This window comes from Eulemur rufifrons, chromosome 11, assembly GCF_041146395.1.
Source record: "Eulemur rufifrons isolate Redbay chromosome 11, OSU_ERuf_1, whole genome shotgun sequence".
Classification (NCBI taxonomy): domain Eukaryota; kingdom Metazoa; phylum Chordata; class Mammalia; order Primates; family Lemuridae; genus Eulemur; species Eulemur rufifrons.
In genome coordinates this window covers 2,354,373-2,377,236 of record NC_090993.1, presented here as the reverse complement: position 1 = coordinate 2,377,236, position 22,864 = coordinate 2,354,373, and the positions used below count along the sequence as shown (strand labels likewise).

The window sequence follows — 22,864 nt, the reverse complement described above, 5'->3', positions numbered from 1 at the left end:
CACCATGAGGTAGAGAAGGGGGCAGCAGTGGGCTCTTTTCCATAATCACTGACCAGCCTGGCCACATAGCACCGTCTACTGGATACCCCCACACACCCTCAGTAACCCAGCTAATTGGCTGTCTTAATAGATTTTTTTCCCACTCATGTGCACTGCGTTCTTGGCTGTAGCCCCAACTTCAGGTGCCTCAATTTCCCCATTGTTTAAATGAACTAACAGTGAGCAATCCAAGTTGAATTCTGCATCCTTGGGATAGAATGTGTTATATTGGCACAAACTGTGTTTCTTCTGATATACATTGGGAAGAACTAATTTGACTTAATGCCTTAGGAATTTATCAACTATCTAAATAATATGTACTTAATGTCTACTCTGTAAAGGATCATGGTACTGAGTGCTCATTGGGAAGGTTTAACAACAGATTATAGATTGCTCAGGAAATTTGTGTCGTTGAAAAGCTAATAACAATATTTATTTCATATTTTAAATGACAAATGCCTATACCATGGTTGGGGTTTTTCAAATAATAGGAATTTAAATGCAACGGAGGGATAAAAAGTGAGCAATTCCATTCAAACTTCAGATTTTGAGAGGATTAGAAATAATGTTAATAATTAATGATGTGGACTTTACTTATTAGAAAGTACTAATTAATCTTATAGGATACAAAGCATTATCCCAACACAAAAATATTATGTAAATCTAAACTGATCTTTTTATGGTTACTTGTAGTGGAGGAAGACTCTGGACCTTTGAAATAGTCATTTTTGATCCCCAGAAAGAAAAAAATCAGGAATAAACAAAGAGACTTAGGGCTTAGGTCCCTGGATTACTTGCTCAGGAACCCTGAGGATGGAGAGCTGGGGGGATACGGAGGGCCTCCACGTTTCTGCAGTTTGCGCTGATTACATATACCTGGTGAGACAGCCTCACACCTAGGGTCACTGTGACACCACCTTTGCAAAATAGTGCTTTCTAGGCACAACATATCCTTATTATTTTTTGTAATTTTTCTTTATCTGCTTGAATCCCAATGGAGGTCCTTTCTCTCACTTTCCCTCCTGTGTGAAATAAAGACAACAGAAGCTCCAACCTCACAGGCCTTGAGATTCTATTTTTGCTCATACTGCCACACTTAAACGATTTCTGAATTTTTTTGTTGCTTTCACCTCAGCAAGGAGTTTCAATTGCCAAGCATCTTAACAGCAGAGACTGCGATTCAGCGGGCCAATACATTTGCTTAGGAGCCACAGCTATCTCCTGATAACCCAACTATCTTCACGCTAGCGGCTTTCAAATTGTTCAGCATTTTAGAAACACCATCATCTCAGCATATTAAATATTAAGGGACTCCCTCAGATTCCCCAAGCCTAAAGTTATGTCATGCAAATCCGCCCGAGCGTGTTTCCATGGTGCAGAATAAAAGTTATGGGAGGGTTTTTTGAAGCAGCGTGACTATAAACGTCACTCCTGCCACTGCCTTCACAAGGGCTCACTTGCTGTGAAATATTTTGAAAACAGAGCCAAAGTGGAGATAACGCAGAGCGCAAACAGGCTGAAATAAGAATAAACCGAGCGTGGCTGGCAGGAAGCAGTTTCTGGACAGGAAGAGAACGCTCTGTAAACCTGGAGGGAAACCACGCGGGCCGTTGTTTGGGGACCTCCTAGGGTCGTTTCCCCTGGCCCCTCGGGTGGGGGGGGGGCTCCCCCGGGCGAAGGAAGCGGCCCCCCACAAAAAACGCTTCCGGGACTGCAGCTTCTCTTTTCACACCCCCAGGGAGCAGCGCGTTCTCAGGCCACGATTCTCTAAGACCCAAAAATAACCACACAGATGTCAGGGAAAAGGGCCAAGGCCTGCGGCACAGGGCGGTGCTCGGTTACAGCCTTATCGCTCCCAGCCAAGACGCCCGAAACCGAACCCCCCGCCAGCCTTTTATAGCCAGTCCCCCGGGCCCCGCCCTAGCAACGTCTCCTAGCAACGCCTCGCCCGGGCGCTCTCCGTCTTATCGGCCCCGGCCAGGCCTTTCCTGTTCCCTTCCCCCTCGCCCGCGCCTCCTCCGGGGCCTGCTCACGTGACCCGCCCCGGGGGAGGGGCGGGGCGAACAGAAGCGTGAGGGGCGGGGCGCTGGGAGCCGTAGTGACGTCATCGAGATGCGTCGGGCTAGTCGTGGCGCTTATCGTGTCAGGGAGCCTCCAGGCTCAGGGACGAGGCGAGATGGCGGAGGCCGCGGCGCTGGTGTGGATTCGCGGCCCCGGCTTCGGTTGCAGAGCGGTGCGTTGTGCCTCGGCTCGGTGCTCCGTCCGGGAGTTTGTCCATCGACACTGCCAGGATCAGGTCAGGATCGCGGTGCCGGTTAGGAAGGAGAAAAAGGCAGACAAGGGGCAGGGCTGGGTGCGGAGTGGGTCTGTCGAAGGTGCGTCTGTTCTCTGGGGTTTTCAGTTCTTGAGGCTAAGAGGTCCCCAGTTTTAAGGTGCTTCACGCTGACACTGAGACCTTCCTTTGCTTTGTTTCGTGGTGGTGGCTCTGTCTCACTCCGGTTAGAGGCGCTTAGTCCAGCCCTCAGTGACAAACACTTTGTTTCTATTTCTTTATTAGTGAATATGCAGTTGGGCCAGATGACCTTTAAGGCTCCCGTCCTTACCTTCTTACTGGGGTTGTGTGACGTGCATTTTGGTCACTGATCGCGCAGCCTTGTTAGCTCCAACCTACAGAAGCATGTCGTATTCAAACCAAGGCCAAAGGATGGTTGGCAGGGAAATGGATTCGGGGCCAAGTATTCACAAATGTGTCCTGTTGAGAGCATGGGTTTTTAGGGCCTGTTATGTAGATGTTTTCACCAATTATTTGGTTATCTCCTTCGTCCACGCATGTTTTTGAAAACCTATCAGGGACTTTTAAAGTTACTTGTGTGCCTTTACTTAATTACCAACTAAGTAACCTTTTACCAACTCTGATACATTAAACTTGTTCAGTTGTCTGAAGAATTTAGTGATCTCCCTGAATCTAATTTTAATTTTGGCCTTTTATCTAGAGCTCTGTTTTGTCTTTTTTAAGTCGCTGTCATATTCAGCCAGGATAGGAATTCTGTTTTTCTTTATAACCACACCTCATCCTCGCTCTCCTAAGCTGTTACCTCTGCTTGCTATTTATAAGCTTAACAAATGTTAACACTGCAATGTAAACCATATTTTCAAAAGACTTGGGCCAGTTCCACGAAGAAGCAATGTGTATTTGCAAATAATGTGGTTTTTCACCTTCCCCAGTTTTCTTCCTGCTCTGTAATACAGTCTAAATATTGTCAGCAGAACTATTTTTGACCGTCTGAATGAATATTTTCCAAAATAGTTGCATTTTAATATCTTTGAAAATAACTCTTATCTCATTAGTACAGTTTTCAAACTCACATTGATCCAAAGTGAGACCAGAAAAAATAGGATCTTAAGGCCTTATCACTCTGGTGTATTTACTTCATTCAGCCACATAGGCTGTTGTGGTGTGTCTTGGATACTCTAAACTTATTTCTGCTTCAAGTCTTGGCATTTGCTGTTGTCATTGTCTGGAATGCTATTCCCCCAGATAGACACACAGCTTGTTTCCTCACTTTGTTTAATTCTCTGCTTAAATGTCGCTTAATCAGAGAGGCTTTCCTTGACTAGCTATATAAAATAAATCACCACCACAGCTGTCCACATATCCTGTCCCCTTTATCCTGCTTACCACCACTTGACGTAATATGTAATTTGTTCATTATTTGTCTTCCCCCACTGGAAAGCAAGTCCCATGAAGGGGAAATTTTTCTGTTACTCACTGTAATATACCAACACCTGAAAAGTACTTGGCAAATAGTAGGCACTTAAAATTTGTTGGATGGCCGAGGTGGGCGGATCGTTTGAGCTCAGGAGTTCGAGACCAGCCTGAGCAAGAGCGAGACCCCACCTCTAAAAATAGAAAGAAATTATATGGACAGCTAAAAATATATATAGAAAAAATTAGCCGGGCATGGTGGTGCATGCCTGTAGTCCCAGCTACTCGGGAGGCTGAGACAGGAGGATCGCTTGAGCCCAGGAGTTTGAGGTTGCTGTGAGCTAGGCTGACGCCACGGCACTCACTCTAGCCTGGGCAACAAAGTGAGACTCTGTCTCAAAAAAAAAAAAAAAAAAAAAAAATTTGTTGGATGAATGAGATCCCTTTGACATAGCTGTGTGATATGGTCAGAATGAATTGTTTGTAGTTTCTGTTTCAGGAAGATGCCAATAATGTGTTTTTCCTTCACCATTGGTGTCTAGGTCTCTTCATTCTTGATACTGTAGATTTAACTTTATACACCCTAGTTGTATATAACTTTGAAGACTACTCCTCTATTGTTTTACTTTATAGCGTCAGAAGCTTGTTTAGAAAGATTTGCAGTTTTTTTTCTTTTAATCTCATTGTCCCGTAACAAGGTGAAGAGGATATGTTTTCTTTTCATTACTGGGTCTGAGAATTTTTGAAACGTACAGAGTGCTTTTGGAGGCCCTCGGCTTTTGCGATGATTGGCTGTAAGTCAGGGGGATGCGAGCAGAGGAGACGAGCACTGGCTGCCAGCGGGTCCTAAAAATGTTCAAGCTTCCGTAGGAGTATAAAACCATACTCTCGTCTCCTTCCCCACTTATTCCTACCTACACTTTTCAGGATGTATATTGTCAATTTTAAATTTGTTGACTACTTTTGATATTCAACTTGATTTTACCTGTTAAAGTCAGGAAATGAGACTTCCAGAGATATTGGATCTGAGCCCTCTATAATCTTCTGCTTCGACTCAGATTACATATTAGAGAAGGACAGAGAAGCGGTTTTTATGTTCATCAAAAAGACTGAAGCGGGCCGGGTGTTGGTGGTTCACGTCTATAATCCTAACACTCTGGGAGGCTGAGGCGGGAGGTTGGCTTGAGGTCAGGAGTTGGAGACTAGCCTGAGCAAGAGCAAGACCTGTCTCTACTAAAAATAGAAAAATTAGCCAGGTGTCGTGAGGCGTGCCTGTAGTCCCAGCTACTTGGGAGGCTGAGACAGGAAGATTGCTTGAGCCCAGGAGTTTGAGGTTGCAGTGAGCTATGATGATGCCACTGTACTCTAAGCCAGAGCAACAGGGTGAGACTCTGTCTCCAAAAAAAAAAAAAAGACTGAAGTTTTTTCTATATATGATGATTAGGTAATATAAGGAAAAAATTATACCCAGAATACATCACATTAATGACTTTTTTTGTTTTAGTAGTTTACAGTTTCAATTCAACAAATGTTAATTGAGCAAATACTATCTGCTTGTAATGAGAATAATAAAAAGATGAGCTAGGTCCCTTCCTATAAGGAACTTGTATTGTCTCATAAAAGGCACTAAAAAAACCCTCAAACTTGTCTCTAGGACGTTCCAGTGGAATACTTCTTTGTGAAATGCAATGGCGCACTCATTAACACCAGTGACACAGTGCAGCATGGAGCTGTGTATAGTTTGGAACCCAGACTTCTTGGTGGAAAAGGAGGTAAGACGTGAAAGTTGACTACTTGGTTGTAGCACATTTGTAGTCTTTAGCCATAAGTATTAAATTAACAAAGTCCTTGGTGTCTGCAGTATGTCAGTCTTGTTTTGTCTTACGAAATCTTTTATTTACTTAGCTAAATTTGAATATTTTCTCTTTTATTCTTTGTAAGGAAGAAATATATGATACATTGGTTATCTTCTCCAGCCAGATAGCTCTTAAGGAACCTAGGCTCTAAAACTTTGAGAGATTCTCTAGCAAGCAGACTCAGATGGAAATTTAAAAAATATATTTAAAAAAATAAAACTTTGGAGGTTAGATGAAGAAAAATGACCATTCTGTCCAATTTACTAAAGAAAGTTTTTTTTTAAAGTCTCCCGCTTTGATCAAGATTTTGTCTTGTATTATAATTCAGGAGAAGTCTAAAGTCACCTTAAGAATATGAACAGTTCTTGGTATTTCTCCTGATGCACTAACATGTAATCCCTAAGCTTTCTCAAAATCCGTAGTGATTTGGTTTTCTTATCAGAGAGCTGATATCTCAGAGTATAATCATCCTCTGTTTGAAACTGTATCAAGAATGAAGCATGTTATATCAGCAGGTGACAGCTTAAAATTGCCTTTCCTTTTAAACTCATTGAAAGTTTCTCACCATATAATTTTTTTTTTTTTTTTTTTTTGACAGAATCTTGCTTTTTCTCCTGGGCTAGAGAACAGTGTCGTCATCAACTTTTGAGCTCAAGCAGTCCTCCCACCTTGGCCTGCCAGAGTGCTAGGATTACAGGCATGAGCTTCTGTGCCCAGCCTACCATATAATTTTTAAGTACTTAATCTGGGAATCTTGGGATCTCTGGCATTGCATAGCCCTTTAAAAATCCCAGCTGGGGCCAGGCACAGTGGCTCAGGAGTTGGAGACCAGCCTGAGCAAGAGCGAGACCCCGTCTCTACTGAAAATAAAAAAATGAGCTGCAGGTGTCCCAGCTACTCGAGAGGCTGAGGCAGGAGGATTACTTGAGCCCAGGAGTTTGAGGTTGTTGTGAGCTAGGCTGATGCTATAGCACTCTACTCAGGGCAACAGAGTGAGACCCTTGTCTCAAAAAAAAATAAATAAATAAAATAAAAATCCCAGCTGTACAGGCATGATATTTCAGAAATATAAAATGAAGGATGAAAGGTCTGAGGTTGAATCAGTCTTTTTACCTTTGCTGCCTGGGTTAAAACCTTGATGACAATCTGTCCATCTCCTTTAAAAAGTATAAAGTAGAGATCATTGTTAATCTTGTAATATAGACCGTATTCACAAATTCAGCTTTTATTTATCCTTGAACGCATTTTAACCTGCTTTCTCCAAATGTATCTGCCCAGGTTTTGGGTCTATGCTGCGAGCACTCGGTGCTCAGATTGAGAAGACAACCAATCGAGAAGCTTGCCGGGATCTCAGCGGAAGGAGACTCCGAGATGTCAATCATGAAAAAGCGTAAGATGCCCACCTTTTTTTGGTTTTTTTTTGAGATATACTTTCTTATCAATAGTGATTATGCAAATACCATGGGTGTTGGGAATGTAAACTTGAGGTATTTATGCTCTAATTTACTGTTATCAGATTTAACCTTTTCCATAATTTAATAATTATCTCTGGGATTCAGTTAAGACCATTACTGTATGCTGGTCATAGGCATGGCTCACCTTTCTGAGAATATCACAATGCGAACACCAGTGCATTAATTTGTCGGGGCATTTGATATATAAAAGCATCTGTGTGTAAGATGCATCCGTTCAGTTTTCTCTCTTCCTCTCTCATCCCCAGAATGGCGGAGTGGGTAAAACAGCAAGCAGAGCGCGAGGCTGAGAAGGAGCAGAAGCGGCTGGAGCGCCTGCAGCGGAAGCTGGCGGAGCCCAAGCACTGCTTCGCCAGCCCCGACTACCAGCGGCAGTGCCACGAGATGGCGGAGCGCCTGGAGGATTCTGTCCTCAAAGGTGAGAGTGAGGATTGCTTAGTGTGGGCAGCAGGCAGCCTCAAGCCAGCTGTTCCAGACTGCTCCGCGCTACACACAGAGAGCAGTTCTTAAGCTTTTTGGGGGTTAGAGACGTCCAAGCATCTAATGGAAGCCTTGGAACCTCTCCCCTCAAAAGATAACACAGTATAGTTTTTAAACGGAACACATACCCACGCAACATTCAGCATATTTAACCCCTGAGTTCCATGGGACTGTGGGCTCCAGGTGAGAACAGTTTTTGTGTCTTTGTTTAGGAATAAGCTCAGTCTTCAGGAGCTGTCTAGACCTCAAGCATTTGCTGCCAGTTTTAGGTCATTTTTTAAAAAATGGTTTTTAATGAGAATGACTCTCATTAACTTTTATTTTTACCATCCAAAGCATTGTGCTAGGCCCATTATGAGTACAATTGAATAAAAGGATCTTTTTCCATCTAAAAGGTTATGACATAACAGGAAAAAGACAAATGTATACAAATAACTAGCACAAGAGGATAAATAATTAGGTTTGGGGAGGGTTAGGTATGAACCTGTCAGCCTCAAAGTTACAAATTGGGCAGTGGTGCTTTAAAAATCTGGTCCCGGAACCAGCGTCTTATTATTTTAAATCTGTGTAAATTTGAGATTAATTTCACTTCAACAATGTAAAATTTAGGTATCTTAAGAAATTTAGGCCGGGCGTGGTGGCTCACGCCTGTAATCCTAGCACTCTGGGAGGCTGAGGCGGGTGGATCGTTTGAGCTGAGGAGCTCGAGACCAGCCTCAGCAAGAGCGAGACCCCATCTCTACTAAAAATAGAAAGAAATTAGCTGGACAACTAAAAATATATATAAAAAAAAATTAGCCAGGCATGGTGGTGCATGCCTGTATTCCTAGCTACTTGGGAGGCTGAGGCAGGAGGATCGCTTGAGCCCAGGAGTTTGAGGTTGCTGTGAGCTAGGCTGACACCATAGTACTCTAGTCCGGGGAACAGAAATAAAAAAGAAATTTAAATCTAGAGCTTTAGATTGCAGCTCTTTTTGCAATCAGTATTACTTATAATTTCTTTAACCCCAGTCCTTCTAGTGGAAACTGAGTTGTTCAAGTTTCTGGCTAGGTATGCAGGCTGCCTCCAGCAAGATGGTGTCGGCAGAAGTTAGTGAGAGTCGGAAGCGGCCCCGGCCTCCCACATCAAAACCAGACCAAGGAGCCAGTGCGGGGAAAAGGCAGTGCTTATGGTAAGTGTGTTTCATTCGTATTCCAGATTGATCTTTGAGGACTGACAGGATGTATTTCCTTCTTGTCTGTCTGGCATAAACATATTTTTGTGTAATGTTTGATGGGAGCTCAGAAAATATCCAGACTGCTTCAGTCTTCAGGTTGAATGATTGTCACATTGTACGTACTAGGAATGGTTTCTGCTGTGAATGCCATTAACAGAATCTAGAGGATACTGGGTTTTTTTTTGGTGAACATCACATAAAATAGCTTTATATTTGAGTTACTTTTCTGGTGTTAAAGGAGTTAACTTTCAAAAATTCCAGGCAGAAGTCAAGCTACACTGTCCAGGTGGTTCTGTTTTCTCTGGTTTTTCATAGTCATTGTTGAGATCTTTTGTCACTTTGCCAGACTTCTCTTCACCGCTTTTGCGCATGGAGGTGAAAAGCACAAAAGCACTTTTTCTTGCCCATTCTTCTGATGGTTCTCTCGCCCCTCCTGGTTGGTCGTCTGGTTGCTGGCTCAGTTCCCTTGGGCCAAGTTCTAGAAAATAATAAGTGCAAATGGATCTTGCTTCCTTGTTGGCCTCCCCGTTGGGGATAGAAAGATAATTATTAACCAAAGATCATGTAATGCTGTGAGTTCAGCATAGAATTCTGTGTTCTTTCTGAAATGGGAATTAAATGTTCCTGAGAGAAAAGTCAGTGGCACTACCTTTATTTTTTAAATCGGGTTTATTGAAGGATAATTTATATATAGTAAAATTCACCCTTTTTGGTTGATTGGTTCTGTGAGTTTTGAAAAATGTATAATAAGCACTCACGTAACCACCACCACAATTGAGATATAGAGTATTTTAATCACCCTAAATAATTATCATGTGCCCCTTTGTAGATAACCCCCTTCCCCCACCGCCAGACCTTGGCAACTATTGATCACAGATGTGATGTTTGTTCCCATGGTTTCGTCTTTTCTAGGATGTCATATAGCCTTTAGGGTCTGGCTTTTTTCATGTGGTGTAATGCTCGTAATGCTTTTAAGATCCATGTGCCTGGCGTGGTGGCTCATGCCTATAATCCCAGCACTTGAGGAGGCTGAGGTGTGAGGACAGCTTGAGGCCAGGAATTCAAGACCAGCCTGGGCAATATAGTGAGACCTTCTCTACAAAATATTAAAATTAGCCCAGCTTGTTAGTGCACACCTGTAGTCCCAGCTACTTGGGAGGCTGAGGTGGGAGGATCACTTGAGTCCAGGAGTTCAAGGTTATAGTGGGCTATGATTGTGCCACTGCACTCCAGCCTGGATGACAGAGCGAGACCCTATCTCAAAAAGAAAAAGAAAAAAAAAGATTCATCCATGGTAGTACAATGTATCAGTAGTTCATTCCTTTTTATTGCTGAGTATCGTTGCATGGTATAGTTGTACCACAGTTTGTCCGTTCTCCATTTGATAGATATTAGCATAGTTTCCAGGTTTGAGCAATTATGAATGAAGCATAAGATTTTCTTTTCTTTATAACTATTGATTATTTTATCTAATTTCCAGCAGTTGAAATTAATGTAATATAGGGGAAAACTCATTGATTTTTTTTTTTCCTTTTGTTTATACCTCTGGAATGAATGTCTTTTTCTGAAATTTACCTACATTCCAACTCAAGCTACCGACTTTTTTTCAGAGTCTGTTTCCTGGAAAAACTGGAAGTCTTTGCTTTACAGAGAAGCCGTAAATAGTGTTAAACCTTTCTGTTGCTCTGACAGGTTGGGCATGGAAGGACTGGGGCCTGCAGAAGGGTCCAGTTCTGAGAGCTCAGACGATGACGGTGAAGAAGCTCCTAGTACTTCAGAAACGAGCTCTCATGCTCCCCAAAGTGGCAGTGGTGGCGTCGAGATGGCAGGCGAATTTCCTAGCAGTCCTCAGAGGGCAGGAGTAGCGAGTATGGAGTTTGGATCACCAGAAAAACTACCAATCCCAGGGACTGACTCCAGAAGGGATATTTCAGAAGACTCGTGTGCTGGGCTGGGAGAGACATCTGCCAAGGAGCGCACGGAAAACAAGGTGGTTTTAGAAACAGAAGAGACCCAGGAGAGAAAGAAGGCAGAGAGTGCAGAACCCATAGACAAGGAGGCAGTTGGGGCCGGACTGAACAGGGAGAAAGGGACAAAAGCAATGACTGACGGGGAAGGAGCTGCCGAGGTAGCACCCGGAGAAGACGTGGGGACAGTTCCCATCGCCGAACCGGAGGAGAGCAGGCCAGGACGCGCAGTAAGTGATTGGGGGTCGATGTCTAGAGCCACGGCAATTTAATCTTCATAGTCAGTCATCAGAATGAAAATGTGCCTTCTCCCATCAGCCGCTTAGTGAAAGGCTCTGTTTAATATTAAGGGCCGGGCACGGTGGCTCACGCCTGTAATCCTAGCACTCTGGGAGGCCGAGGTGGGCGGATCGTTTGAGCTCAGGAGTTCGAGACCAGCCTGAGCAAGAGCGAGACCCCATCTCTACTAAAAATAGAAAGAAATTATATGGACAGCTAAAAATATATATAGAAAAAATTAGCCGGGCATGGTGGCGTATGCCTGTAGTCCCAGCTACTCGGGAGGCTGAGACAGGAGGATCGCTTGAGCTCAGGAGTTTGAGGTTGCTGTGAGCTAGGCTAACGCCACGGCACTCACTCTAGCCTGGGCAACAGAGTGAGACTCTGTCTCAAAAAAAAAAAAAAAAAAAAAAATATTAAGAAATACAGATGATGGGGAAGCTTGCCTTGTTCCCCGAAAAAGATTTTTTTAAGCTCTTGAATTTATACTATAGTGCCACTAGGTGGTGTCCTTGATTCCATAGTTGATCATTTTTTTTTTTTTTTTTTTTTTTGGGACAGAGTCTCACTCTGCTGCCAGGGCTAGAGTGAGTGCCATGGCATCAGCCTAGCTCACAGCAACCTCCAACTCCTGGGCTCAAGCGATCCTCCTGCCTCAGCCTCCCGAGTAGCTGGGACTACAGGCATGAGCCACCATGCCCGTCTAATTTTTTCTATGTGTTTTTAGTTGTCCAGCTAAGTTCTTTCTATTTTTTAGTAGAGACGGGGTCTCACTCTTGCTCAGGCTGGTCCCGAACCCCTGACCTTGAGCGATCCTCCCGCCTTGGCCTCCCAGAGTGCTAGGATTACAGGCGTGAGCCACGGCGCCCAGCCCTCTGCTGTATTCTTAATGACCAGGCCTGAGTCTTCAAAAACACATAATTGGTGTTTTAGATTTGGCCGTAATAATGAAGCCAAGGTTCACTCCAGAAATGTAACAAAATAGTTTTTTCAAACAAAGATGGACTAGAGAGATAAAGAGTCTGGCCCCAGAGTGCTTTACTGTTTTAAAAAATAGCATGAGAGAAAGTTACTGTTCTTTGAATATATTTTTTTAAAAAAATCACCTAAACATAAATATTTTGGTTCTTTGCTTAGCATTGTTAGAAGTATTTAATTTTAGTCTAAAAATCTGTAAAGGCATTTGGTGGATAGAACAGTTGCAGATCTGTTGAACATCATTTCAATTTGAGTTATGTAAGTGGGAACTCAATCAATCTTTGTTATTAGAATAGAAAGCATTAAGATTATGGAATTGATAGATTCAGAGGCGTGGTAATCTCATTAGAATTAAGCTTTAGGGTGCCTGGTCTTTTCTGTGGTAATAGTGTAGGGACAGGCTGAGTATATTTTACTGTTAAAATTTTGGAAAAGTCAGAAAAAAGTAATTTTACGCATCTGTTCATACTTCTGTTACTGTTTTGAATGCTTGTTTCTAAATATATAGATGAAAAATTAGTTCATTGATTATGTATATTGAGAATACCCATGGAATAACATCTAGATGACTATTAAAATTCAGTAGCAAGCTATGGTAAACTAAATGAAAATCCCTTAAAAAAATAGAATGTAGTTGACAGTTAAAGTATTTATTCAGAGGAAGTAGCCTGTTCTAAATGTTTTCTCTTTCTCCCCCAGGTTGTCAGTAAGGACACTGTAGATTTATTGGCCTTCGACTCTGCCGAAGACCTGGAGCCACTGGGTCTGGAGAGGCTCAAGTGTGAGCTGGTGGCCCTGGGGCTGAAGTGCGGGGGGACCCTGCAGGAGCGGGCCGCGCGGCTCTTCTCCGTCAGGGGCCTGGCAAGGGAACAGATCGACCCCGCTCTGTTTGCCAAGCCCGTGAAAGGGAAGAAGAAATGACTTTCATCACAGCTGATTTCCTGTTTCTTTAGAGACTAGTATTTATAACCTGCATAATGTGGACTCTTGTATTCCCGTTGATAGTAAAAGCTGACTTTTTAACAACCTAATTCTAACTATCCCTTTTTTCATTATTACATTTATAGAATTAATGCGTGAAACCATCTGGGCTTGAAGTTTTCTTTCTGGGAAGAATTTTTATACTTAATCTAATTTAATAAATATAGATTTCTGTTTTATTGTGTCATTTAGGTAAATTACATTTTCAAGAAATTTATCGGCCGGGCGCGGTGGCTCACGCCTGTAATCCTAGCACTCTGGGAGGCCGAGGCGGGTGGATCACTCAAGGTCAGGAGTTCGAGACCAGCCTGAGCAAGAGCGAGACCCCGTCTCTACTAAAAATAGAAAGAAATTATATGGACAACTAAAATATATATAGAAAAAATTGGCCGGGTATGGTGGCGCATGCCTGTAGTCCCAGCTACTCGGGAGGCTAAGGCAGTAGGATTGCTTGAGCCCAGGAGTTTGAGGTTGCTGTGAGCTAGGCTGACGCCATGGCACTCACTCTAGCCAGGGCAACAAAGCGACACTCTGTCTCAAAAAAAAAAAAAAAAAAAGAAAAAAAAAAAAAAAAAGAAATTTATCCATTTGACCCAAGTTACTAGGTTAATAACATTATTATGATTATTAATAATAATCTCATCTTACCCTTTTAATGTCTGTTGAAGCTGTGGTGATAATTTCCTTTTCATTCTGATACTGGTAATTTCTGTTCTCTCTTTCCCATTCAGTGTGAGTAGGGGTTTATCAATTTTGTGGATGTGATATTTAAAGAACTAACATTTGGCTTTATTACCTTTTCTCAATTGTTTTTTATTTCATTGAATTTTCTATATTATTTCCTTTCTTCTACTTAGTTTGGGTTTCATTTACTCTTTTTTAAGTACTATGTTAGCTGCATCTTGAAAATTTTAATATATTTTCATTATCATTCAGTTCTAATTATTTTCTGATTTCCTCTGAGTTCTTTGACCCATGAGTTATCAGATGTATGTTGTCTAATTAGCAAGTTTTGTTTTTTTCCCCTAAATATCTTACTGATTTCTTCTTCCATTGAGATCAGAAAATACCTTCTTCATGGTTTCAATCCTTTTAGTTTTATTGAGACTTATTCTATGACTCAGTATATTGTCTGTCTTGGTGAATGTACCATGTACAGTTGAAAAGAATATGTATTTTGAATTGCTGGGTGAATATGTTCTATAATATCAATTAGATTAGGTGGTTGATAGTATTTAGATCATCTGTGTCTTAAATGATTTTTTGTTTATTTCTATCAGGTAAGAGAGGGTGTTAAAATCTTCAATTATGATTGTGGAATTGTCCGTTTCTTTTTTCTTTTTTTTTTTTTTCTTTTTTTTTTTTTCGTTTCTTTTTTAATTCTACCAATTTTTGCTTCATATTTTGAATCTCTGTTATAAGGTTATGTTACGTCCTAATGTATTGACCATTTTATCGTGATGAAATTTCCCTCCATCTCTGGTAATACACGTTGGTTCAGAGTGTACTTTATCTGGTGTGAATTTAGCCACTCCGGCCTTATGCTTACTCTGCCTCCTGTCTGGCCAGTATTCCTTTTGTTACTGTGACTTTCTACCTGTCTGTGTCTTTCTATGTAAAGTGAGTTTCTTACAAACAGCATATACTTAGGTCTTGCGTTTTTATCTATTCTCACTGTCTCTGCCTTTTTTTAAAAATAGTCTGTTAAAAAGAAAAAGTTCTTAATATAATGGGATAAATTAAGTTGTCTAATTTTTTTTTTTTTTTTTTTTTTGAGGCAGAGTCTTGCTCTCTTTCTCCAGGTAGTGGAGTGCAGTGGCGTCGTCATAGCTCTCCGCAAACTCAAACTGCTGGGCTCAGTGATCCTCCTGCCTTGACCCTCCAAAGTGCTAGGATTACAGGTGTGCTGCGCCTGGCCAGTCACTACTTTTTAATTAGAGTGTTTATTAACATTAATTATTGGTAGATTTAGTTCTAACATTTTACTGCTTTTCTGTTTGGATTAGTTATTTTAGAATTGCATTTTAATTTATTGGCTCTTTAGCTATACTCTTTGCATAATTTTTTTAGTGGATGCTCTAGGGATTAACATATATTCTTTTTCAGTCTATCTAGAGTTAATGTACCCCTTCACATAAAATGTAGAAACCTCACAACTGTGTTTATCCATTTACTATCTCTTTCTTTTATGCTGTAGTTGTCATACATATTAAATCTATATACATTATAAGCTCTATAATATAATTTCTGCTTTAAATAATCATGTATTTTAAAGAAATTAAGAGGAAAAATAGTTATATTTATCCACATATTTACCATTTCTGATAGTCTTCATTCCTTCTGGAGGGTCTAGTATTTCCCTTCAGCCTGAAGAACTTCCCTTAGCATTTTCTTATAGCACAGGTCCCCTGGCAACAAATTCTGTTTATGTTTTTTTTTTCCCCATCTCTTTGAAGATCTTGTTCCAGTGACTTCCGGCCTGCCTTGTTTCTGATGACACGTCTGTGGGATTCACATGGTGGTTGGGGCTTTATATAATGTGTCTCTTTCTTTGGCTGCTGTCTGGGGTGCCCAGGGGAGGTTTTCTGTGTATTTACCTTGGAGTTTGAACTTCTTGGCTCTGCAAATTTATGCCATTAATCAAATTTGGGAAGATCTCGACCATTATTTCTTCAGTTCTTTCCTGTCCCATATTTTCTCTCCTGCGACTTCATTTACAACTATGCCAAACTTTACTTTGTACAATCTCTTAAGTCCCAAAGTCTGTGTCTCTTTTTTTTCCCCTCCAAACATTTCTCTCTGTTCTTGAGATAATTTCTGTAACGTAGGTGGTCAGTGGAGAATCCCCAAGCCAGACGTCACTGTTGGAGGAGTCAGCATCTCGCCAGAGTGGGCCTGCGTTTGTACCGCACTGTGCTCGCTGGCTAGAAAGAGTCCCCAGAAAGTGAGGCCTGGGTGTCAACCTGGTGGCTTAGGGAAGGTTTATCTTTCTAGCTTGGGCAGTTGCAAAGAGTTTGCTTCACATTAGGTGGATACCTGTTCAGATCTTTAAAAGCACGCTCGAAGGGAGAAGGGAAGCATTGAGATTCAGCGAAGGTTTGCTTTGCAAGATTAGAGGTTCACCTCTGGGAGGCTGGAGCGGCCATGCTGAAAGGATTCCTTTGCTCTGCGGCAGCATGGAGTTGCTGGGCTGGTGCCCCTGTGCTGATCGGCCTGGGTGTCCTCCTCAGGCTGCCGGAGCTCCGGCTGTGCCCCGCTTTATCTAGCACGGACATGTGAGCAGCCCTTGGCCTGCTTCCCACAGGCAAACGGACCTTCCCTGGCCAAGTGGAAAGACTGATTCTGTAATTGCCTCTCTCGGAGCGTTAGAACGAGAAGTGAGCAGCTTCGCAATGAATGGAAACCGCCCGTCTTGCCCCTCTCCCGTGTGGCTGTGGCTCTCCCAGCCCTCACTGGTCCGCACGTCGGGATGTTAGTGGGCTTTTGCTGTGGGTCCATGTCATTTAACCCACATGTTTTGATTTGGAGACACCCACCTTCCTCCTCCTTGTGGCTTGTGCTAATACTGAGCTTCCTCAGTCACGTTCGTTTGGTCCCTTCAAATGGCAGTTTGCAAGAGTGAAGTAAACAAATAGCTTTACCTTCTTGAACCAGACCTGTCAGTGAATTTTCAAGGTTAAAGGTGTCCCCCAGAAAGTCTAGTAATTACACACCACGTATTAACAATTCTAGGCTGGTTCTGATCAAAGTCATGGAAGTATTGACTTAAACTTCATGGCCCTATTTGTGTGTCTGAACTAGAATATAAGTGGCCCTGTGTCACACAAGCTGTTGCTGTAAACCACCTGCTTACTGGCCTGTCTTGGGGAGGGAAATCTGATTTCGTTAGTGTCAATCTAATCTATGATATATTATTTGGTGTTACTTTTTCTTTTCATTCACCTTCATGAGATTTCCTTTGACAAAAACTGGATTAATGGTGCTCTACGAAATGAGTCTACACCCAAGCCATTCACAGGTCACTGATTGAGGATTACCCCAAGAATTTGAGGCCACACAAGTGTGGCCCTGGACCCCATGTAATACTGGTGGGCTGGATCTAAGTATTTGCAGTGGCCGTACTTCATTCTCCCTGGAACACAGGCCATGCGGTGTGGTGGGCTTCAGGACAAGGGCTTTAGAGTTGTGAATCTGAGTCGAAATCCTGATTTGCTCACTTTCTAGTATGTTTGCTCAGACAAGCTCCATAACCTTGGTGAGCATCGGTGCCCTAGTCTTGCTACTAAATGGAGTCATATCCACTTCTGGGATTATTAGGACCAAATCAAATAGCATGTGAGGCACCTACTCCAGTGCTTGGAAATTGTGGTTCCCAATAAATGGAAGCCGTTGGCATATTCCAGAGCACCATGTTTAATGGAAACGTAACAGGAGCCACGTGTGTAATTTTAAATTTTCTTGGAGTCACATTAAAAATTACAAAGCAGGTGAAATTAATTTTAGCAATGTTTTATTTAACCCAATATATTCAAAATACCATTTCAACACATAAGTATTGTAGGAAAATGATAAGGAAATAGAAAAATTTATAAATTATATTTATAAGAAAATTATTAATGAGATAGTTTATGCTGAGTGTTTGAAATCTCGTTTGTATTTTACACTTACAGCACTTCTAAATTCACGCTAGCTACCTTGCGACTGCTCAGTACCCGCACGTGACTTGTGGCTGCTGTCTTGGGCAGTGTCACCCTAGAACGCATCTAAGGCAAAGCGGCAAGCACAGCAGAACAATCCGACTTAGTCCAACACGAGTGTGGAGAGCTGAGTCTCAAAACTGAATCAGGCTGGGGGGACTTGGGGCTGTCAGCACCTCCCTGCTTCCCTGGGCCACGCTGGTGGTGAGATGGACCGACTGACTGTACGCAACAGGAGAGCTTTAGGACCAGTCGTGTGCGACACGTGCAAGGTGGCAGTGTCTCCTGCCGGGACTGGACAGGTGCTGGGTTGGCACCAGCACAGAAACTGCCAGAGCTGCGGTCTGTGCGTCTCCGTCTCGGCCTGGCTGGCGCAGGGCTGGGTGCCCTCGCCTGGCACACTGCTCGTGCTGTCTGTTTGCCTCTAGGAGTTGAGCTGGGAGGCGTGGCTGAAGTTTTCCTGGGGTGCTAAACAGGCTATTGAAGACTAAAGCATCTTGAAGTGAAAAAGTAGTAAGGAATTGGAAGTGTAGACAGATGCTCAGTGAAAACAGGAGTGTGACACTCGGCAGTGTGACACTCAGCCCTGCAGTGGACGCTGATGCCGATTCTCTCAAAGCTCACCAAGTAGATCGCTTGGTGCGGTGCGGGGTTTGGTGTCGGGATGGCAGTTAGTGTGGGAAGGCACATTGCACGAGTTCTGCTTGTCTTGCAGACAGCTCACAGCTACCTGTTCCAGTAAACAGTGGGCTCACCGTGCAGTCTATTCTGCAGACGACAGTCTCCAAACTTCATTAATCGCGCAGCCGATCAGTAAGACACTGGGGGTTGCACCCCCTGCAGGGTCGCTCATCTGCTAGGGCCCCTCACCGTCTGCATCTCTGCCCGGTCCCCTCTGACCTCACCTGCTGTGCCTCCCTCCCCTTCAGCCACTGGGGGGCGTCCTGGCTGCTCCTTGAACAAAGACACTCTCCTCTCCCATAGCTCAGCACCGACTCTTCCCTCCGCCTGGAACATTCTTTGCCCAAATGACCACAGGGATGTGTCCCTCACCTCTCACTGATTTGAAACGGCAACAACCCCTTCCCCCAATCCCACCCCTGTCTTTTTTTCCCACAGTACTTATTGCCAATGATCACACTATTTCTTTTACTTACTAAATGTCTCTCTCCCCTCCTAGAAGAGAATAAGCTCTATCAGGGCAGAGAGTTGTGGCTGTTTTGTTAGTGCCTGGTCCCCATGGAAGGTGCTCCACAAATGTCTGTTGAAGGAATGAATGTACTAGTGCACTAATGTGATGTATTTTAGAAAACCACAAACAGAATCCCAAATATATTCACCCTCCGTCAGTGGGTCGTATAGTGTATCCCCCGCGGTGTATATATCTACTTTGAAACATTTGCCTGTAGACACGGGTGCCTTTGAAGGTTATTGAGGAAAATGACTGGAAGTTACCATTTTACAGTAAAATACAATCTGAGAGCAACTGAAGTGCAAGGACGAATGGCAATTCTGTCGATGACACTTGCTCGCCACCAGCCAAACATGCAAAATATTGTTTCTGCAGCGGCAACTCTCCCCGTGGCCACCGGAGGGCGCTGTGCGCTAACAAATGAGAGCGAGGGCGGCGGGGGGCGGCTCAGGTAACCGGATCCCCAACAGCCCTGAGACCCCGCTCGCCCCGCCCCCACACCCCCACACACGGAATCCGTGGCAGACAGGTGATTAGGTGCAGCTGGCCTGGATTCGACTAGGCTCTGTTCTTTCTGATTCTTGACTTCTCAGTTTTCGTTCTGCAAGTCCTGCGTCAATCACGTATAGGTTTGCTGACTTATCCAGTAACATTGTTACTTCTTCCCTTGACAAACAACTCAGTCCTAACCGTTTGCTGTTTTTTCCCGCCATAACCTAACGCTGTGCTGTCGTTTCCTGCTGGAGCAGTTTGAGGATCTTGTGTCTTCAACCATTGCTTTAGTTTTGTGTTACCAAACGCAAATGTTGGGAAGTGTGTAGCTGCGTTGTATACATTTCTGGCGTATTTATCTGTGACCGATCCCGGCATTGCCCCCTAAAGGGAAATGCTCGCTAGGCATGAAGCCACCCTCCCGGTCCTCCCCGTGCGGTTCCTTCTGGTCCCCAAAGCTGCCCCCTCAGTGGGGCCTTCCCGGTCACTCTCTTCGTCACCCTGTGTCCCCCTCCCCGTTAACTGGCGTGTTTGGTAGCTTGCTTGTCGTCTGTCTCCCCTCGCTGGAATGTGGGCTTCTCGGCACCCAGGCCCGTGGGGTCGCCGCTGGGTGCAGGGCTCAGTGAAGATGCCGGGTGGGCGCTGGGGGGCTGTCTGGGGGCGCAGCCTGCTGTAATTTGCCCACTTGTCCTAGATGCTCATTTATAAAAATACTAATATCAGAAGGTGGCCTATGGCCTTGACTGATTTAGACTGCTAGGCTCCCGGCCTTCCTCCTCTCTTCTTCTTCCTCAAACCCGACCCTCCTGATACAGAGATCTGGACCGAAGGTCTCAGTCTCCCCCGACATCAAACCAAGGGAGGTGATGCTGACAGCGGCCATCTTGGCCTCACTTCCCAGCAGTTTTGTGAAGATGCAGGGAGACGGGAAAACTGGGAATAGGGGGCAAAAATGAACAGCTTTAAAAATAAAAATACGAGCTTTTTTTTTTTTTTTTTGAGACAGAGTCTCACTCTGTTGCCCAGGCTAGAGTGAGTGCCGTGGCGTTAGCCTAGCTCACAGCAACCTCAAACTCCTGAGCTCAAGCGATCCTCCTGTCTCAGCCTCCCGAGTAGCTGGGACTGCAGGCATGCGCCACCATGCCCGGCTAATTTTTTTTCTATATATATTTTTAGCTGTCCGTATAATTTCTTTCTATTTTTAGTAGAGATGGGGTCTCGCTCTTGCTCAGGCTGGTCTCGAACTCCTGAGCTCAAACGATCCGCCCACCTCGGCCTCCCAGAGTGCTAGGATTACAGGCGTGAGCCACCACGCCCGGCCAAAATACGAGCTCTTTAAACCACAGGAAAAAAAGAAACCAAGGGCAACATGAATAATTTGAAATTTTTCTCAAGAGAAATAGCAAAAGTCCCACTCATCTCCATTTCAAAGTTTGTAATTGGGGAAGAACCTACTCAATAAATACAACGAGTGATTTATTTTCCAATTACATATATTTATAGAAACACAAAATACGCACATATATATTCTATATACGTATATAGACACATACAATACATACAGAAAGATGAAGGGATCGTAAGAAAAAAAGTCCGTGGCCGGGCGCGGTGGCTTACACCTACGATCCTGGGATTCTGGAAGGCCGAGGCAGGAGGATTGCTTGAACCCAGGAGTTTGAGGTTGCTGTGAGCTAGGATGATACCACAGCACTCTAGCCTGGGCAACAGAACAAGACTCTGTCTCCAAAAAAAAAAAAAAGAAAGAAAGAAAAGAAAATTCCCTGTATTGGTGAGGATTCCGGGAAACAGATAGACTCATTTCGTTGATCAAGATGTAAAAATGGGAACGTTCCTTTAGGAGGGTGATTGGGCAAACAGAGAAGCAAAAACGTCAGCACCATCTGTGAATTTTCTCTCCAAGGAATAGGACAGAAGGAAGCACTATAGGCACAAAGATGTTTATAATAGCAGCGTTTCTAATAGTAAAGCCTGGAAATAACTTCATTTTTTTTTTTTTTTAAATATGGAACGCTTCACGAATTTGCTTGTCATCCTTGCCCAGGGGCCGTGCTAATCTTCTCTGTATCGTTCCAATTTTAGTACATGGGCTGCCGAAGCCAGCACTGGAAATAACTTCAGAGTTAAAAAAAAAAAACAAAACTAGAATTGAGTAAATTACGGTGTGCCCATGTAACTAAATCATCTAGCTATCAAAGTCATACGTACAGTGAATATGTAAAACAGGGAAGAGTATGAAATTCTACTAAATTTTAAAAATAATCCATCAGATTTGAACATAGATTATCTATTAAAATTTGGAGTATCTATCAATACACGTTGTAAGGGAATAAAAGAAGAAATGAAACTCATAGGATTCCAGGTGACATTCATTTAATTTCCTTCCCTTTTCAAGTTTGAAAACTATCTTTAGCAAATCTAGCTGTTTGGGTGTTTTCAGTGTGAAAGTCAGGCTTCCAGCCTGGAGCGGGTCACCTCTCTCTCTGCTCCTTGGCTGGCTGACTCCTGCTCGACCTTTATGTGTCTCATTAAATGTCAGCGCCCCGGAGAGGCCTGACCCCTCCCACCTACAGGAGACCCCAAACACACGCTTTCATTTCCTCCTTGGCACTTGTTCCTCTCTTCTGGAATCGGATGACCTGAGTTTAAATCTCTGTTCTAAGTCACTAGCAAGTCACTTCTCCACACTGTGCCTCAGGTTCCTCATCTGTAAAGTGGGGATAGGACGGTGCCATCGTCCAAGCGTTGTGGTGCGGGGCTGACGGACTGGCACTCGGGAAGGGCGCTGGTCGCAGTGAGTGCGCTGGAAAGGTTGGCCGTGATTATTACCATGTAGCGGAACACCGTGTAGCCAATGCAAATCCTGCTTTTGAAGAATAGTTCATTTCATAATAAAACTATACTAAGTGAAAAACAGGGTACAAATCTGTGAACAACATGACCTGAATCTTTGAAAGAGCATGGGGAAAAATATGTACCGAAAAACGGTAACAGGGGTTAGAGCTGGGAGGTAATGCTTATAGATGACTTTTATTTCCTTCTTTATAGTGCTGTTTATTTTCCAAGTTTTCTACGTGAGCAATAGAAGAACTGGAAAAAACAATTAATCTTTATAAAATACGAATTTGGAAACACTGGACAAGCTCATGCCCTAAGGCCCCCTCACCTGCAGGGCCCCTCGTGGCCACTGCCTGACTCCTCCTGCTTGGGCTAAAGTTAGAGGAACAAGTGTTTCTCCATCAACCAGCTGGGGACCTTGGGCAAGTCCTGCGACCCGGCTGGCGTCAGTTTCTCCATCTGGGAGGACGCTGTGCTCCCACAGGGCTCGGGGGGAGAGAGGAGCCCACTCAGCTAAGGCACCTGGGTGTGTAGGGCGCGGAGAATCCGTGTCTACAGCGACCCCTCCTGGCTGAGCCGAAGCCGCCCCCACCTCCTGCCCAAAGCCCGGCGGCGGCGGGTGAGCGACCTCTGGGTCCATCCTCTCCTCTCCT

The 22,864-nt window shown here is 43.7% G+C and overlaps 1 protein-coding gene and 1 non-coding gene across 2 annotated transcripts; one reads left to right on the top strand and one right to left on the bottom strand.

The window, feature by feature from the left end:
* The first annotated feature begins 2,158 nt into the window (after positions 1-2,158).
* On the top strand, positions 2,159-13,090 carry SDE2 (SDE2 telomere maintenance homolog). Its single transcript, XM_069484617.1, has 7 exons — positions 2,159-2,335; positions 5,400-5,517; positions 6,880-6,991; positions 7,322-7,491; positions 8,604-8,724; positions 10,462-10,966; positions 12,693-13,090. The coding sequence occupies exons 1-7, from the start codon at positions 2,216-2,218 to the stop codon at positions 12,912-12,914; spliced, it is 1,368 nt and encodes a 455-aa protein (XP_069340718.1). The 5' UTR covers positions 2,159-2,215; the 3' UTR covers positions 12,915-13,090.
* Positions 13,091-21,372: 8,282 nt separating this feature from the next.
* Positions 21,373-21,479, bottom strand: LOC138393523 (U6 spliceosomal RNA). Its single transcript, XR_011235203.1, has one exon. It is a non-coding gene; the product is annotated as a U6 spliceosomal RNA (small nuclear RNA).
* Between the last annotated feature and the right edge of the window lie 1,385 nt (positions 21,480-22,864).

Bases quoted from the DNA above. Each gene is read 5' to 3' on its own strand.
- SDE2 (XM_069484617.1), top strand. From the start codon at position 2,216: ATGGCGGAGGCCGCGGCGCTGGTGTGGATTCGCGGCCCCGGCTTCGGT. The intron at 5,518-6,879 runs GTAAGACGTGAA...GTATCTGCCCAG, and splicing joins ACTTCTTGGTGGAAAAGGAG to GTTTTGGGTCTATGCTGCGA. The intron at 10,967-12,692 runs GTAAGTGATTGG...TTTCTCCCCCAG, and splicing joins AGAGCAGGCCAGGACGCGCA to GTTGTCAGTAAGGACACTGT.